The 18,751-nt window shown below is 41.1% G+C and overlaps 3 protein-coding genes across 6 annotated transcripts in view; 2 read left to right on the top strand and 1 right to left on the bottom strand.

The window, feature by feature from the left end:
- The first annotated feature begins 6,957 nt into the window (after nucleotides 1–6,957).
- LOC118432261 (membrane-associated transporter protein-like) lies at nucleotides 6,958–8,845 on the top strand. The gene is made up of 3 exons (XM_035843797.1): nucleotides 6,958–7,160; nucleotides 7,765–7,937; nucleotides 8,634–8,845. Exons 1-3 carry the CDS (start codon nucleotides 6,958–6,960, stop codon nucleotides 8,843–8,845), a joined length of 588 nt encoding a protein of 195 aa, XP_035699690.1.
- A 733-nt stretch (nucleotides 8,846–9,578) lies between these two features.
- LOC118431958 (membrane-associated transporter protein-like) lies at nucleotides 9,579–11,312 on the top strand. Its single transcript, XM_035843411.1, has 3 exons — nucleotides 9,579–9,816; nucleotides 10,125–10,342; nucleotides 10,945–11,312. The coding sequence occupies exons 1-3, from the start codon at nucleotides 9,597–9,599 to the stop codon at nucleotides 11,209–11,211; spliced, it is 705 nt and encodes a 234-aa protein (XP_035699304.1). The 5' UTR covers nucleotides 9,579–9,596; the 3' UTR covers nucleotides 11,212–11,312.
- Nucleotides 11,313–12,020: 708 nt separating this feature from the next.
- Nucleotides 12,021–18,751, bottom strand: part of LOC118431853 (elongation of very long chain fatty acids protein 6-like) — an 8,508-nt gene continuing 1,777 nt past the window's right edge. For 3 of the 4 annotated variants that reach the window (XM_035843255.1, XM_035843253.1, XM_035843254.1), the window contains exons 3-7: nucleotides 17,127–17,250; nucleotides 16,720–16,858; nucleotides 16,101–16,231; nucleotides 13,172–13,305; nucleotides 12,574–12,813 (exon numbers count right to left, since the gene is read on the bottom strand). In XM_035843255.1, the coding sequence (XP_035699148.1) occupies nucleotides 12,641–12,813; nucleotides 13,172–13,305; nucleotides 16,101–16,231; nucleotides 16,720–16,858; nucleotides 17,127–17,250 (701 nt within the window). In that variant the 3' untranslated portion in view covers nucleotides 12,574–12,640. Of the gene's footprint in view, nucleotides 12,814–13,171; nucleotides 13,306–16,100; nucleotides 16,232–16,719; nucleotides 16,859–17,126; nucleotides 17,251–18,751 lie in introns of all 4 variants that reach the window. The other variant, XM_035843252.1, reaches the window with a different exon arrangement.

An 18,751-nucleotide genomic window follows, 5' to 3' on the forward strand; every position in this document is an offset into this window, starting at 1 on the left:
TCAAAGTTTATGTCAAACAACAACAGCACTAGGAAATGGGGCCACTATAGACAGGTGGTCACTATAGAGAAAATGCTGATCTATTGACTAGGAGCCATACGTTACACATGATTTCAGTACACTGATCATTAATCATATAAACATTGCACAGGTAAGCCAATTGTTTAGATGTACAATTAAGTTCAAATAATTCTGCAGAGAAATATTGATGAGAAAATAATCATTCTCGCCACTGTCTAACTTATAATTACGTATCAAAACTAAACGCAGATTTTCTAACTAACGCACCTTTCGCCGACTTCATCAAAGGACCGCCGGCTATCAATCAAACACGGCTGTTGATTAGACTTAGAGTTTCAAAGAGTCATGTGCTGTGTGCCAGTTGACAGCGAACTTCATGCTACGTGATGTTTTACATTGCTTGGACCTTCTTTCCTACAGCGTTGCTTATACAAAATATTTAGACTGTAACACTGAGTCCCACATGTTTTATACAATAGAATTTGACGCAGAACAGTGTTTTTGCTGGGTATTTTTCTTGAAACATGTCCGTGGGAATATCAGCGAGGCGGCGACGTAGGGATATCAGACCGTCAACAAAAGTCGCACGGCGGCTAACGGCGCAGCGAAGATACTAGCGCTATAAATAAGCGCTTCAACTAAGGATGGCAACCCGTACAATATTTTTGTATACTGTTGAGCTAAGTTAAGTTTGTTGTTTATGAGGTTTTAGTTGTCTTTGAAGCTTTGACCCGAAAATACCATCGCTAGCGTTTCAACTTCGGATAACAAGTTATAAGTACTGTTGAACTCAGTAACGTTAAATTTTGTTTTTAGTTGCCTTTGACGGTTTGACCTGAAATAGTGTTACGCTAAACTCCTGAAGAGAAGTTAAGTGACTGCTGCGATTATCATAGATATGCCCCTAAGAACTGATACAATATAAAGCCTTCTGAATAGTCTAAAATGCGAGAGCCTTAGGCGGGCTTCGCTCCCCCTGGCGGGAACACTGCTATATACAGGATCATGAGGCCCCGCTTATGAATATTAATTAGCCTTTGGCCTCCTCTTCGCTGATTGGCTAGGTCTTTGATTCAATTAACTCTCCGGCTGACGCGCACAGGTGTGGCTCTGTGCGGGGTCACGGAAGGTCGCGTCAGGAGGCCCAAAGAAAACAAATTTCCCCTCAGAAAAGTGCCAAAATTAATCATTTTAAAGTTGTTTATGTCAAACATTTTACTTGAATCTTGTTACCAAGTATCTAATGCCTATCTATACCAAATTTCAGGTCATTTAATTGTAATACCAGGGTACAGGAGCCAAAAGTGTCCTTTTTTGGTCAAAAATTGGCCAAAAATCGCAAAAATAAGCATTTTGTTGCACTGTACACCAAAAGTGTTATTGAATTTATATGAAGGGATTATCAAGGCACATCTGTGTCAAATTTCAGCTCATTCGGTTGCAATACCAAGGTACAGGAGCCAAAAGTGTCCTTTTTTGGTCAAAAATTGGTCAAAAAATCGCAAAAATAAGCATTTTGTTGTACTGTACACCAAAAGTGTTATTGAATTTATATGAAGGAATTATCAAGGCACATCTCTGTCAAATTTCAGCTCATTTGGTTGTAATACCAGGGTACAGGGACCAAAAGTGTCCTTTTTTGGTAGAAAATTGGTCAAAAAATCGCAAAAATAAGCATTTTGTTGTACTGTACACCAAAAGTGTTATCGAATTTATATGGGGGCATTATTAAGGCACATCTCTGTCAAATTTCAGCTCATTTGGTTGTAATACCAGGGTACAGGGGCCAAAATATACAGTTTTGGTCTAAAATTGACCAAAAAATCTCAATAAAATCATTTTAAAGGCAGATATGAAAAAACTGAGAAAAAAGCATCAAGGTATTGGCCCATTCTACCCCTGTGCCAAATTTCAGGTCATTCGGTCCAGGAACGGCGGAGATGAATCACTTTGAAGATTTGACAGGAGAAAGAAAGAAAGAAAGAAAGAAAGAAACATTACGAATACAATATATTTCACCATACTATGTATGGCTGAAATATAACTATTTGCTCTGTAAGTATTCTACTACTCATTGTCTCACTATGACAGGAACAATACATTGTGTACTGCACTGCGGTGTAGTTCAATGGAATGGCCCACTTTGCAATGTGGTTTTGTATCAAAATGTGCTGTATTTGATGACATATACTTTAACCTACGTGATATGTACGGTGCCAGGTGACTGGTAATTGTTTATTTTTGAATGAGGAAATGTGTATGTATGTATGTATGTAACATAACGTACACGCACAAAACAGCTATCATATTCATAACGATAAACGCAGCAATTCTCTAAGGTACGACGTATGACATCTGCTATATAACACTGCCATTCTATAGGGATGATACTAATGTACCTTAAATAGGCAATGTAGCATAGAATGGCGATGTGCTTTTACAATTATTGTTGTCATCTCTAACGCGGAGGCCATTCTGTATATTGTGTACTTGAATTTGATACTTGAATATATTGGAGTAGAGTCGATTCCATATTACCGAGAGGGTGTTTCTTGCCTTTTGTTCTAACATTTTGGAAATCTTTGTAACAATCTAACTGTGATAAGTAACTGTTTAGAACTATTTATAACATCTATGTGACGTTCTTAATATTTCTATAGTATTCAAACATGTTAGAAACAATTCTAACATCAAATACATTATTTCTGTTAGTTTCTAAACTGTTCCAACATAGATGCATCATTTGTGATCACATGTTCGAACATGGAAACAATATGATGAAACTGGGTCAGTGGGCTGGGAAGAGGGCACTTCACACATCCCTGTCAAGTGCAGGAAATTATGTCTGTCTGTCACCTTCTCACAAAAGACTCACCAGTGTATACTAAAGAAGATCTAAAAATACAAGAGCCAAACAAAGAACCAAGCTTAGCAGCTTTGTTTATGGGGTCAATAAAAGTTTTTATGGAGGGGAAAATGACACAAAATGTTGGAACATGTTGGAACAATAACAAAAACACATAGATGTTTGAAAATTGTTCTAAATGAAGAGATAATTATATCATTACTTTCCCAAATGTTCCAACAAATATAAAAAGGTTCAAACATGTTTAAACTTCCATTTTGAAATGTTTGAACAATTTCGAACTTTAGTGACTGAAATGTTCTTCTACTCAAAATAGTTAAAACTTATTACAAATATTATTTTAAAACCATCTCGTTGACTTGGAGTTGACTCTAGAAACATCTGGGATATGCAATCAAAACACGATATGCTCTACAGTATTCCTCATGTCCACGTAAGTCAGGGCAATATACACTGATATGGAGAAGAAGGAGGGTATGGTATACAAGTTAAGATGATGGAATAGCTTGATACACTACCAAGAGTCCTTACAGTCATAAAAACAAGAAGAAGAATTTTATTTTCGGACAATTGTACTAGGTACAATTTATGGCAACTTGTGCTTACATGACAAATGAATTCTATGTATATGTGTTGAAGAATTTTAAAGAACTAATATAATCTACGAATAACAGTAGGAATATCCAGTTAACATCACTCAAACTCATCACACGTAAAAGTGTAATAGGATACTCACTGAAACGTTCATTGCAGATCTCATAGCAGCATTGTCCTCGCTTGAAAAAACGTAAAGATTCGAACATAGTGTCTAAAATCAGTCTTACAGTAACAAGTCGACCTTGACTGGTTACAATTCTACATCTTTCATAATCAATCATTCACCCTAACTGTTTTATACATTTTTATTAATATTTTTACATGTTTTGAAATACATCTATAAATCTATATAAATGGTGGTTTATGTTATACCGTTTGGTAATTGGAGGTTATGCAGATGGTATCTAGGGGAAGTCTATTATTTCTGATTGTTATTATTTCATTTTTGTTACGTTATCTAAAGCAAAAGGCTTTTACCATCTTATACTAAACCTAAGTGATGTATGGTGTGATGTATGGTGTATTGACTATTGGAAATTGTGGCTAAATGTTTAAAACCATTGCCTTTATTGGTCGGTGAACATGGTGCTTTGATTTGAGTTGCATTTTAAGGTAATAAAAATGAAATTTCCACAAGTGCGATACTGTCCGACTGTGTTATTTGTCAACATACATAATGTTATGCACATATTGTCAACTCTCTTAATTCCGCCTGGTGCCATTATACCAACAGAGCAAGAAAGCATTAGAGAGGTCTTCTCAGGACTGCATTGGGCACCTAGATATCTGACGTGTATATAATATACCTCAGGACTACTGATACTGTACATCTCTTTAAAAACAATATAAGGTGGGGTCACACATGCGGATATATTCAAGTCCGTTTGAGGTGCGTATGAAAATAATTAGTCTCTACCAGGCTCCACAGGTCACGGGGAAAATAGTACAAATTGGACAAATATAGATACATAACATGCCAGATGAGTTAGCTGACCGAGAAGTATGGCTAGCGACCCAGCTAACTCTTCTGACTCGTTACCTGTTTACGTTTGTCCAATTTCTATTATTTTTCCAACGACCTGTGGAGCCTGGTGGAGGTAAATACGCCCATGCGCGCCTGATACGGACTTAAATATATACGCACGTGTGACCCCACCTTTAGATTCATGTACAATTTCTCATGTGGTGTTATTATGCCAATCGGTGGAATTATCAATGTTGGTGTTAGGCATCATATTTCTAGACATAATTGAAGGGATATTTGAATAGTCGACAGACAGGATAAATGTCGGGAAAGACTGGGCTGGCATACTGGCAGTCAAGGCTGGCCATATAGGAGAGAATGCTGAAATACACAGAAACAGAGCTTATAAAAGTGCTGACCTGCATTTCTGCTTCACAAGATGTAACGTCACACGTCACCACCATGATGTAGAAAGCTGGCACCTAAAGCCCCGGTCACAAGAATCGTACGACGTCTTTGCGATGGCATATTCCGCATATCGCACGATGATCGCAGTGAATCGCAGTCAATCGTACGATTCTTAGCTTGTGACCGGGGTCTAACACGCCATAAGAGACACACACCACCTCTATAATCACCGTTTAACGTTCTAAGTACGTCCCATGCATCGGTTTAAACCCAGTTGGATAAACACAATTGAAAATTGGCAGATTTGTAGCACGTGTGTCGCGCTATGATGCCATGCTGTGATGATGGTGGCTATATTCAAGTATTAACGCCTAATGCCAAATGCCTAATGCCTGGTAAAGTAGCTTATATCGCCTTCTGATTGGTCGCCAACAGTGTACTGAAAATCCAGTCCACGGTAGAAAACTTTGCACTGTTACAGTGGGAAAAAATGTACTATTGACAGGATGATCTTGTCAACAGTGCAATTTTTTTCACTGCTGACAGGATCATAGATCCTATCAACAGCTTCTGGCTTTTAGGAATCTAACGTTAAAGGTAAAGTTGAAAGCGCCACGCAGCGGGGGATATACGCAGTGCAGGCAGGCAAACCTGTCCAAACATGTAGGAGACGGGCAGGAGACATCGCTCTTATGACAAATACAGATTCGCTAATTCGCTAACAAAAGGAAATAAAATCAAATAAACCGAAATAAAATGTATGTTTCCCTCAGTCGGCGCCCCACGTATAACTGCACACGGATCGACAGGTTTGAATGGCAGGTGTGAAAAGCTGTTAGCTGGCATGGGGTCAAATCTATCCCCACAAGTTTTGATCACCAGCAATCACGAGATCCGAAAAGCAAACAGTTGGTTGCGATGAGTAAGGACATTGATCTTGATCTTTGCCTTCTCAACACCTACCCACATACCAAATGCCATTACAATCCATACAGAGATTCTAAAGTGAAGTTAGACTGACCTCAAATATTCGGAGAAACAAACACACACAAATACACCAAAAATAAATCAATACCTCCATGAAAAATATCATCACTCTCCACAAATACGACCCCTTAGTTACCATTTACTAGTGAATAGGTGTCAACGAAAGCAAAAGAGTTGCTGCTGTGCAGAACAATTAACGGACCGTCATATGATGAAGAGCTGTCTGGAAACGGTGCTCTCACAAAGGAACAAAATTGGTTGTCTCTGCAGTAGCTTCTTTTAGTCCGACCCACTTTTAGCACTCTATTCAAAATTAAGTCCTCTCTGCTCTATTTACCATTCGTTAAGCTGGGATAAACTGATATCAGACTCTTCATTAAGTCCTATGAGAGTGGTGTTCGCCTTTAAGACCCTTTGTGTTTCGATCAAAGTTAAGGAAAGTTCAAAATGTTACATTACAACATCATCATTTTAAACTGTGCAACCTAAACTTGAATGTACAGATGCACGTTCATTCTACAGGTAATTCGTTTTTTTTTTTCTAAGTTGATTGTGCAAACCCAGCAGAAGGATTTCGGGTCATTTTCTTGTAATTGTCTTTAAGTACTTGTCATACAGTCATTAAGAACACTTTTCTTTCTCCCCGCACAGTTTGAATTATTCTTCGTTTCTGTTCCAAGCAACACTCTCTTGAGTAAGTAGATACAGAGCATATTATTAGGTATTCCCTAAGTAAGTTTTTTCGTAAGTTTGGAGCAGTCTAACAATCCTCGTACTTGAATGATGACTTTTGGAGCGTTTCCAAATGTTTAGATAAGGTTCGAATGTAGGTCATTCTCCGCTCTGTTGAATGTGGTTCAATTATACCTAATTTCAATTCTCTGGAAAATTGTGCTTTCTCTACAGAGATAGAGATCTTCAGACTGTAGGGGATGGTCAAACCAAATTTTGTGATTAGATGCTTCAATTTCGCTGTGATTTAAAACAGCTTCAGTAACAGTTCTCAGAACGTTTTAGAACCGCTTGTCTGAAGGTAGCATTAGCAGTTTCGGTCTTCACAGACAGTTTGTATCTTTGGGCTCGTCTTCACCAGCCCGTCGGGAACTCAGCAGTGATGGAGACCGAAGAGCAGTCGCCGCTGCTGCGGAGAGACTCCGCCGCGTCCTCCGCCTCCGTGCCCGCCGTGCCGCGGCGCCCTTGGAGACAGCTGCTGATGAACGGCTCGATCCTGCTCGGGCGGGAGTTCTGCTACGCTCTGGAGGCCGCCCTCGTGCTGCCCGTGCTCATGACTATCGGCATGCCCAGGGAGTTGTACAGGTGTGTAGAGGACACCAACACAGAAATATTTACTATCAAACGTCTTCAAAACATTTAGCAATGGAAAACAGAGAGCAATTGATCTACAGTACCATATGTGCGAATGTCCAGCAAAGTCGAAAAGGGTAGTGAGGCTGGGAAAAATTTGGTGTTTCTGGTTACTCGACCGACGTCCAAGGAAAGTCCCGACTCTAAAGCATTTTTTTGTGTCGACCACTGGCAAGACATAAAATTTTCGATTTGAGTGATGAAATTCCTGTACTTTGTTTCGTTTATAAATACATTTGCTTGTTCAGTGTATCAGTATTATAAGTACAATACGATGTTGAAAATACTAGTGTCCTGATGTATTTCATGTTTACATGTTTTGTTTAACTGTATTTGTTGGATCACTTCGGTAGAGATCTAAGAGAAGAGAATAAAAGTAAAAAGAAAATCCGAACGTAAACCAGATGCACAGTTTTTACTAGGCCTAAGAGATAAAATGAAAGATTGGGAGAAACGTTCTCCTCTTTATCTTTTAAACTTTCTGTTAGATTATCTGATAATGTTGACAGTGTAAATGTTCTTAGTTAATGGGAAATATTCTGTTTTCTTTTTGCAGCATCGTGTGGCTGATTCCGCCAGTCTTCGGGTTCATCTTCGTCCCCCTGATCGGCTCCGTGAGCGACCACTGCCGCTGCCGCTGGGGCCGCCGCCGCCCCTTCATCCTGGCGTTCGGGATCGCCATAGTCCTGGGCTGCGCACTGTTCCTGAATGGCGACGCTATTGCAAACCGTAAGTCTAGATCGCTGTATATCATAGGTCATCAGTTACCAGATACTTGAGTGCGAGCCATGTATACGTAGTTAGTCAAGTTAGCCAAACTTGCCGTTCATAATTTGATCTACTTGCCCTTCAACAAATCTTCGTATACAAAATTAACATGAACGACAATGTAGCGCATGCTAGGGTCCAAAAATCAACAGATATCCCAAGTATACCTTCCGCACACTCTTGCGAAAAAGTTTTGCAAACTCTCGCGAGACGGCATTGCATACTCTCGCGAGACTATATCGTAAACTCTCGCGAGGCGGTATTGCAAACTCTCGCGAGACCTGAATGCGTTATAATGTAAAGAGCTATCAAAAATAAGCTAGTACACATTGGGATGAATAAGCACTATGATGATCTGACTTGTAAAATTGTTGATTGTCTCATTGTGTACTCTACATCGGTAAATGAAAGGTGAAGCCCCTTAGACATAAACAAAGCCAGTCTGGTTATGCAAATAGAGACACAAGAGCCTCACCCTTACCATATTACCCACAATTACTGTCGCATGCGTACTTGTAAGTGTAACGAGCTTGTTTGGCGGACCAACTTCAATAATAAAACTATGCACCTCAAAGCAGATAGTTATATTTTCACCCTGTTGTCGCTTTGTGCGCTGCAAACACTGACATTCTTCTTACTGGAAATCTTTCCTGGAAGTTCTTGCTGGAAACCACAGCCGCAGCCGTAAGAGAGCAGACCGAGAATACGTGCACACCGCAAAGTTGGCCGTCAGCATGTTCGGCGCCATTTTGTTCGACTTCGCTGCAGACTCCATTGAGAGTCCGATCAAGGCTTACCTGTTGGATAACTGTGTAGAGGAGGACCGGAGGAGGGGTCTGGATATACAGGGGGTCATGTCAGGTACGTGAACTTGCAGAGGTATGTACTCAGATATACGGTATTAACTATGTAGCGATGTGATGAGCTTTCAGCCTTGTTGCGAAACGACTTGTACCTGTCTGGTGGCGAAATTATGTTGGCGAAATGACATTGTGGCGAAACGACACGTTATCCCTCAGATAACCGATTTACGAGGGGAGTTTATGGGCGCCAGTTTATGAAAAGATGAAACCATTGTCATTGCCTCACGTAAAATATTTAGATGGATCGACAAGCTTAACTTCATTTTCATATCCTTCAGGTTTGGGCGGCTTTCTTGGCTACGTGACTGGTGCAATCGACTGGACCAGGCTGGGTTTCCTGCCAGGGTCGGAAAATCACGCGATCTTTGTTATTCTGTGCGGCGTTTTCTGCGCTTGCCTTCTCCTGAACTTCTTCAGCATACAGGAGATACCGCTGGAGGATCTGGGTGCCCACCCCGAAGAAATCCCAAAAGATACAGAAAGGAAGTTGAGGAAAGATCCGTTAACCGTCATCGCAGTAGACCCTAAATACGGCGTCATGTTCATGAGCGACGATCCAGCTGTTATATCGTGCGAAAAAGGTCTCCAGAAAGTGTTGGTCTCGTCATTGTACGGCGGCGGTGGCCGTTCCGATGAAGACTGTGGTAGCGCCTCGCAAGGGACCGTTGTCAGCGTCGCGGCAGGCGATCCGGACTCGTCAGGTACAGAGTTAGCGCAGCGGCTCTCCATCGCCGCCTACCTCAGATCAATCCTCCGGATGCCCAAGGAACTGGCCTGCTTGTGCGTGTCCAACTTCCTCGGCTGGGCAGCCTTCCTGTGCGTCATGTTGTTCTTCACCGACTTCATGGGGCGGGGTGTGTACAGAGGGAACCCGAGCGCAGCACTGGACAGTCCCGACAGGATCCTGTACGAACAAGGCGTGATGATCGGCTGCTGGGGACTGACCATCAACGCCGCGTCATGTGCTCTCTACTCAAGTAAGTACCAGTCTATGTAATCTCCTAGCAGATCTTACGATGGCATAAGATAGTATCATAAGCTGGGGAAGGAGTTTCGCCGGCAAATGAGTTCATTGGCCACCGGGACGGATGAGCTCAACACTATGCGCATGCTAGACACTTCGCGGTGGCCAATGAACTCCTTTGCCGGATAAACTCCTTCCCTAGCTTAGAGATTACAGTCTATGATCTTCAGTCTTCTGTGTTGTTGTGCCAGTAGACTTGAACACAGCAGCTCATAGATGTAACAAACACGTCTTTATTTGTCGTTTTTGTTACTATTACAGTGTCTTTAGAGCGAATCCTCGGCCACGTGTCGTACAGGACCATGTACATCTTCGGCTACTTGGCCTTCGCCGCAGGGATCGGCAGTATGGCCATCATCGCGCAGCTGACGGAGGCGCGCTGGGAGATCATCTTCCTGTGTCCGGTCATGGGCATCATGTACGGTACCCTCAACAACATCCCCTACAAACTCATCTCTCGGTACCACACGAGTGAAACGGTACGTACTTACTTGCTTACTTGCTTAAGTCGAGTCCTTCCGGTCTCGAGTCGTGATGGCCATGTGTCTCTGTTTATCATTGCTTGATGTAGGCTGTCAACTTCAATGTCAGTGTCTTTCCTGAGCATTTCTATGTACTAGTATGTCGTTGTATGCAAGGTACGTACTGGTGTCCTTTATTTGCTCCCAGGCTGTGTCATCATTGTCACGTGCACCGAGAAACATATCATGTTGTACCATTTTAAGCTGTCATGTTCTAGCGCTAGCGATTCTAAACAAAGACGACATCGAATAAGCCATCTTTCATGTTTGGAGGTACCGATTCGATAGGGGGAGCTCCGACGGTATTTGCTAAAAAAAATGTTTCTAAGTGCAACGCCCTGAAACGAACACGAGCAACAGAAAGCTTAACAAGAACGCCATAAGCGAACTTTTTTTCCTTTCTGATACATTGTACATACAATAGACTGCCTAGTCACCGTTCAAATACATTACGCTTACAGATAGGGCAGTAGTTACACCGATTGGAAGGAATGTGCATACCTTTGATTTGACAGAGCTAGAAACTAAAAGTACCCCCCTCCCCTCCAACTTACCCACAGTACATTCGGTGCGGTGTGGACGGGTTGGAGCGCCGCGGCATGGGGATCGACTGCGCGCTGGTGTCCTCGCAAAACCAGCTGTCTCAGATCGTCATCGGCGCCAGTCTGGGCTCCATCGTGGCCGCCGTGGGCAGCGTGGTCTCCGTGACGGTGTGCTCCAGCGTGCTGGCCTTCACCGCCTGCATCGCCGCCGCCTTACTGGTGCACTACGACGTGGACAGGCGCGAGGACGCACCAAACTACAGCACTGCACTGTGGAGTATGTGAAATATTCAAGGAAGCCTTTTCACAGAGATAAGAACGCATGAGCGGTGACAGGAATTCTAGGTAATATGTCAAAGGTAAAGGCATCGAAAAAGACAACAAAACCCGTCTTGACATTATTATGCAAATCAAAACAATGGTCGAGACAAGTATTTTTTTTTTTTCAAGGCCTTAAACTTTGACATATTACTTACAATTCCTGTCGCCGCACATGCGTTCTGATCTCTGGGAGAGGACTTATTGCCGAACTTGCAATTGTGTGTTCCCACGATAATGTGGTGTCTTCAACTTGTTTTAAGGTATCTCGGTTGGCTAAATTGGCATTTTGACCTTCCACTGTTTTCTTATTAATGAATTAAGAAAGAATGGAGCCATAACGAATGTTGATAGATGGGCATTAAAGAATTCTAAATCTGATTTTTTGGGGGCCAAATTGATGACGTCATCATTTTTATTACCTCTGATATTATTTTTTTCTATGACAAAATACAGTACTTTGGTACATACCACTGTAATGAAACTTCGTTTTTCGTTGCATAATGATGGAAGCTACAAACGTAGTGTTGCGCAAACTGATATCTACTAACGATCTGTAGTTATTAAGAAATAAATTATTTTAATTAGATGAAAACAAACATTTTCTAATTACTGCAGATCATTAGTAGATATCAGTTTGCGCAACACTACTCTTGCTATTTCTGAATCCGATTTCTTAAACCTCTTGACTCTGACTGTTTAGAAAGCCGGTAACTTTCATGTTTATCTACGTGTTCGTTTGTGTATGATGTAACACTAAAAAAGAAACACGGAAATATATTGAATTTCTTATTCCTGTAAAAACATGATTGTATAATTGCACTTTGGTAACAAAAGAGGTATTGTAAAATTGTCAAGAAAGTTTAGGCGAAATCAATTTATATGTATACTTCTTTACTCTTAGCGATTTTTAAAATATGCCTCAATAACAAAATAAGTATTTCTAATACTTATAGACAGTACTCAGCCTAATCATTTTGTAAACAGTCATTTTACAATCATCTGTTGTCTCCTTGTCGTCATGGATACCATCATCGGAAAAATAAACCATCAATACAATATTTCTTCTTCCGTGCAAAGTTAATTATTATGAATTTCTATAACCATGTTTTACCTCCACATTCATCTTTACCTATCCCAAGTACCTAACATCAAACATACATTCCTTTTTAGGCATTTCAATATAATATTCTTCATTGGCTTATGAAGCCATAAAGGCTAAGGTCCTTTTATAATAACGTTAGTATACGTTTTCTGGAATGCACAGTGAAATATTACAATCGCAAGCACTTTGGTGAACCATTCTTACATTCATACGTTCTCATTACTTAATGGACAGGGATTGGTGATGCTAAAATCACTATGCGATCAGAGGGAGTTGGGTATAAAGAAGTGTCTATTCCTTCTTGTCGCGGACCGGTTTGGAGAGGTATGACTTCATGAAGAAGTTGAGGAAGAGCACGGCGAAGCTGCCGTACACCACGAACATCATGTAGAAACTCTCGTCACTCCAGTCACAGTCACGCCCGGATTTCACCACGCCGTACACATAGAAGATCACAGCAAGGCCTACAGAAACACAGGGTAGCGTGATGGTAATAAGTCATTTCACAGAGATCAGGACGCAAGTTCTTCATCGACATAGTAAATCAGGAAGGCAGTGTGTACAGCCTTCAACAAGTAAAGTTTTTGTAGTCTCCAAGCAGACCCTACGGTGCCTAAGAGATAGTATCAAAGCTGGCAAGGGACTAAGTATATAGTTTGACTCCCTTTGGCCGGCTATACTAAGTCCCTTGTCAGCTTTGATACTATCTCTTTAGGCACCGTAGGGTCTGCTTGGAGACTAAAGTTTTTGCAGCTTTGCTAGCGTTGTGGTCAAAATGTTATTCTATAATAATTGTTCAAAACAATGATAACACCAACACACCTGTGATCATCTGAAGCACCTGCAAGGTTGTTATCACCATGGCGACCGACTTGGGAACACGGACACGAGAAGCCCGTAAGGTGTAGTACGGGTACATCAGCGCATGCACCGAGAAGTTCATGCACATGAAAAACCTGCGGGAAGCAGAAAGAAAGCACGGTAAATATGTAAAGCAAAACGGGTATCTCTAGATATCTGGGCTAGGCCGAATTGTGCCAGGAAATTGCACCGGATCTCTGCTAAAATATCTTTGTTTCCCACTTGATGAGCGACGCATATGCGTATGAAGCCCAGATAACGATAGGTTATTGAAGGTCGCAATGTTGCCACTGAATAAAAACCAGTATTCAATGATCAACAAGATCTTCAAATTGTACTGATTTTCGCCATTTTTTAAATGTGATATTTGACTTTCGGCCTATTTGATGATTTGGTTGCTGCAGTTCTCTCATCATACTCAGCCAATGCGTAGGTAACAGGTATAAACGTACATGACAGACATGAATCAACTAAATGTCTAGCTAGATGAATTCACCACCAGACAAAACTTGAAAAGTAGATTCCTTTTCACATAGATGCAAGTCATTAAAATCCATGAATGAGTCTTTCGCTTATGGCACTACTTCTTCCAAGCCAACGAATCACCGGCCTCACCCTTCCCAACTAATCTCCAAGCAGATCCTACGATGGAATGGGATATACTGTATATAGCATAATAAGCTGGCCGAAGGAGGGATACTCAGTATTGTTAAGACAGGTTTTGCCCACCTTGGCTAATTAACTGACCCGGAAACTTTCTGGTGTAATAAATGTTTACCTGGTGGTAATATTATAAAATCTTCAATTACTGGCCATGTATCATGTCCATAAGATTTAGTCTGACTTCATTGGTTTCACATAAATATCATTGATATTAAATTATATGAATAATAAGCACTGCTGCATTTTATCGCTTTTAGGCTCTTGGTGCATCACTCAGGTATATCTAATTGAAGTAAATTTGGTATGTATGTATTCATCAATAAGTACTCTATAACAATCAGGGGGGTACATGCTTGCTGATCAAATAATAACAAGGATATTCTTTAATATGTTAAAAATATTGACAAAAATGGCATATTGGCAATATTCATGAAGGTCTTGTTAAGTCCTAGTGACTTTACAATGTACATTCCCACTTGGATGTTGTAGCACCACATGTCTACTTTCTAAAAACGTCTTTTATGACCGCAAAATATATTGCATATGGTTGCACCTTCTGAAATAGAAAAAAATTACAAATATTCAAGTTTTGGCTCCTCCATGGGTGAAATTTGATATCTTTGTTTGGACAAGTGGACAATAAGGGCAATTAACCTGTTTACTTAGGGCACTGATAGCAGGGTAGCTGGGCACCTGAGGAAAACAATAGCCAGGTGTTCACACCTTTGCTTGAAAGTGGCATAGGTGGCAGACAGCTTGGCTTGGGTTATATCAACAAAACACAAACATGGCTGTAATTTAGTGTAAACAAGGAATATGTTACAAGAATTGTTATGAAGTATGGATTTCAAAATACAATATGTACACAGAAGACATAACTGTCTATCAAAGATATGTTTGCAATCAGAAACAAAATTCTCCTTGAAACAAATGGAAGATGCTCATGTACACTGAAGTTACTTGAATCAAACTGTTAAAAGCTCCTTGCTTGAATGTGTGTTTACAATTACATGTGTATTTTTGTCACTTCAATACTGTACACAAGACTTATTGGCAGACAACCACTCAACATGTCTCCCAGATTCCTTTGAGTTTGATTGCAAGTCGCAATCATATTTAAATTCAAAATATGCCAACAAGTGGCATAAAAGACAGTGTCGCTAGAGAAGAGACCTATTTTCTCCGGATATGCGTGTCGTGCACTTGTGCTCAGAGTCTCTTCAAAAGCAACTGAGGACCTGTCTGGCGACAGCCTAAGCATGTATTAAAGGAGCAGCAAAATGTGTAACTTAGAGTGGTGCGATACTCTTTTTAACAAGTTAATTACACTCCCAGACTGAAACTACCCAGTTTATTGCCTGTTGTTCCTTGACACACGAGGATTAGACGTGCTTACACTGAGACTTTGATTACAATACAATCCGTTTAATAATCTCTTTATCTCTATCAAAAGAGTGTTTTCTCAACTATAACGTCCTTGCTCTTGTGAACTTTGCTAAAAAAATGTGTGTGTGGTAGGTGACGTAACCGTAGTATATCAAAAGAGACTATTGGTACAACAGTTTTCATCAGCGTTGTTTTCTATCAAATACCTTGTTTTGGAATAAAAATCGATTATCAAAACAAACAAAGCCGGCATCAGATCCAGGAAAGAACATGGGGAATTATCAAACTATTGGTCAGCTTAATTGGTCAGATTACACCCTAGTTGAATTTGGTTATCTTTATAAGATTCTGTCGGGCTATTTGTAATTAAAGTGGTCAAATTTGATGAAACCGTGAATCAATCAGTGTGTAAGTTATTAGAAATACTCCTAAACCCAGGAAATCCTTTGTCAATCATAATACACATCCAGCACCAATCCCAGACAGTCTGATAGTTCACACTCCACAGGAGGACAGGTATCACCTCACCTGGTCCACTGGCACCCTCCCTGCATTGTTATCACACTGGGCGGGGAGGGGGTAATTATCGAACAATAGGGGAAATGAGGAAAATTCAGGGTCAAAGGTTGTATCTATGTGTTGCTAGGGCAGCCAACGCCCGCTTTGCTGGGGGTCTTGAGATATGTCTTAGTCGCACTGAGTATGCTCACTCCAAGGCCGGCTAAATTCCTTCTGCCAGCTTATGATACCATCTCATCCCACCGTAGGATCTGCTTGGAGATCACTTCCCCGTCAGTCACTGTGAATGTAACGCTAGATGCAAGAGTCCATATATACTCACAGTGCCGGGCCTGTTTTGTTGACGTACTGGTACCACACTGCCACCAGGGTTAGCGCGTGGTGGTACCAGTGGAGGAAGATCAACTTCTGCTTTCTCGCCACGATGAAGAACGTGTCACCAAACTCAACTGCCTGGAGGATCAGACGTGAAATAAGTGTTATGAAAAAGCAAGATTTCGACCTTCAGAAAAAGACGTAGAGCAAGTCTTTCCGCCAATCGTCCAATGTTTTGCTAGCCTGGGTAGAAGTTTGCTCCGACGTTCATTAAACATCAAAAACAGTCGCTTCTCTGCTATTCCGAACTATTACCCGGATGGTACCCAGGTTAATGTTTTGCCATATAGCACAAGTAGCACTTTGGTATTATATGCTTAAGCTTGCTGAAGTCTTCATTTAAAAACATTGCCTATTATCCATAGTACATATCTAATGGGAAATCTACACATGGAACGGACGAAGTATGCTTATTAGTGACTGCACTGATAATCATGGATCAACCAAAGTAAATGCGGGTCAGTGTTTACTCTGTGACCTTAATACTTGCTAAGCTAAGCTCATTAACTTGTACGATGTTTTCACGTTTAGACGTGGCGGTATTTCAAACGAGTGACATTCCTCACTTTGCTGAGTGAGAAAGCAACAGCCCAAAACCCTGAGATGGGGGCAGTCAGCGAATGGCCGTCACACAGGCTGTGCGTTAGGCCGCGCTCGCGGAAGTCGTGGAGCCACACCGCATTCAAACGCAAGGCCCCCATAATGCTAGGGAAAAGAAGACAAAAGTATAGAATCTGTCATCTGGATATGTGCACTCCGTATTGTCTAAGACTTCGTTTGTATTTGAAAATAATCAGAAAGAAAGTAGATCACTGCAATAGAAATTCAACGAGTTTATCATTTTCTTCTATTAAATATCAGTTCTTCTCTAAAGGCCGTTTTCTGTTACCGTTACATTTAAGATTAATGAATAGACGAAACTTAGAAAATACTAGTAAGCTTAACCGGAAATTGTCTTGTGGGTCAGTCCTACCTGAAGACGCTGAGGCAGGCGCTCCAGATGGCCAGGGCAGACCGCATGTTGTAGGCGGGTCTCTCCTCCATGTACCACCGACCGGCCCACACCAGCACCACGTACGCCGCGGCCAGCACGTACCCTGAGAAAGGGAATGTCATTCATTTCAACAGCATGTAACTGTACATGTTAGTTCCGTTTCGTTCAGAAATTTAGTCAAATTGAAATTCCTTAGTATAATAAAACTGTGTCAATAAAGTGTTCAACTATCTTCGAAGGAAGCGATGACAACAAAAGATTTTTTTTTCGCAGTCGTAGTAGATGTGGGCTTCCAAAAGGATGGACAATGTATGTGGGATTGTGAAAGGATTTATTAGCCTTCTTATATTACCTCATGTCGTGAATAAACTGTTTGACATGCCAAATCCTCCGATTCGTTACTGTGGGAACTACTCTGTTCACGTCACGAGTTCGCGAACTAGGTCAACTCCGTGCCAGTACAGATTTACTGCAGGCAATCAAAGTTCATTCCTCTTTGTGATGCAACTTCAAATCAAAGTTGCAAGGGACACGTTATACTACATGTGATGTTGGCTAATCTCCAAGCAGATTCTACGGTAGCATAAGATAGTGAAAGCTGACAGGTGAGTGAAGCCGCCTAGGGGTGTGATTGGATGTCGTAGCCAAACACATTCCTAGGCAGGCTTTACTCCCCTGGCTTTTGATACTATCTTATGCTATAGTAGGATCTGCATAGATATTACCAACGTTACGTATACAGATTGCGCTCATACTGGAACGGAAGTCGATCATTCTTACATTGCAATGGTCGAATTACGAAATGTTGCTATATCATTTCCTTAAAAAAAATATATATAACGTTATATATGTACATTTCAATCTTTCTAGTGACAGAAATCAATCTTATATCGCCTTCCAGATCGTGATTATAAGTACCCCAAACCCTACAAGTATCTATATTGCCAAATTGCAACGTTGTGTAACAAATACATGAGGTTGCAACTTTGTCTCGATACGGAACGATTGCATCACAACGCACATGCCTAGTAGGTAGAAACCGACCACGTTTATTTGTATTACGGCAACATTACCTAAGCCCACACTTTGACCGTTCTAAATATATAGAAACAAAGAAACAGTTGATCGGTAACTTTACTGCTCCCACTTGCCACCAAGGAATTGCATCAGGACTTGAACTATGCTTAACTTCATCCCAGACTTTCAATATCATAAATCATATTATGACAAGATTTAAGATTCAGGTATAACAAGTACGCCGGCATATTTGTGTATCCTATCGTGCAAATGTCACTTGGTTAATGATCTATCAAGAACGACAGTTTCATGGCACACGGTTGTCACAAGCTAACCGATTGTTACACCAGTAAGGCAACGTGGAGGTAGAAGTCAATGAAGTCCGGCATAGGGAATACAGCAAACCATATTCTTCTGTTTATGAGTTCGTGTACAAAGCACGAACCAACCCTATTAGCAACTCCACGAAGGGTGACCTTTCACCTAGTCCTTGAAGGTTCTTGAAGATTTGGGAAGGCAGGGCGAGGGTAATCTCCAAGCAGATTCCTCCGGTGGCGTAAAACAGTAACATAAGCTGGGGAAGACTC

This window comes from Branchiostoma floridae, chromosome 15, assembly GCF_000003815.2.
Source record: "Branchiostoma floridae strain S238N-H82 chromosome 15, Bfl_VNyyK, whole genome shotgun sequence".
Taxonomy (NCBI): domain Eukaryota; kingdom Metazoa; phylum Chordata; class Leptocardii; order Amphioxiformes; family Branchiostomatidae; genus Branchiostoma; species Branchiostoma floridae.

What these genes read in the sequence shown, in the direction of transcription:
- LOC118432261 (XM_035843797.1), top strand. Translation starts at nt 6,958, where the DNA reads ATGGAGACCGAAGAGCAGTCGCCGCTGCTGCGGAGAGACTCCGCCGCG. An exon ending in ATGCCCAGGGAGTTGTACAG is followed by an intron (nt 7,161 to 7,764) that starts GTGTGTAGAGGA and finishes TTCTTTTTGCAG; the next exon opens with CATCGTGTGGCTGATTCCGC. An exon ending in TGGCGACGCTATTGCAAACC is followed by an intron (nt 7,938 to 8,633) that starts GTAAGTCTAGAT and finishes CTTTCCTGGAAG; the next exon opens with TTCTTGCTGGAAACCACAGC.
- LOC118431958 (XM_035843411.1), top strand. Translation starts at nt 9,597, where the DNA reads ATGCCCAAGGAACTGGCCTGCTTGTGCGTGTCCAACTTCCTCGGCTGG. An exon ending in GTCATGTGCTCTCTACTCAA is followed by an intron (nt 9,817 to 10,124) that starts GTAAGTACCAGT and finishes TTACTATTACAG; the next exon opens with TGTCTTTAGAGCGAATCCTC. An exon ending in GGTACCACACGAGTGAAACG is followed by an intron (nt 10,343 to 10,944) that starts GTACGTACTTAC and finishes ACTTACCCACAG; the next exon opens with TACATTCGGTGCGGTGTGGA.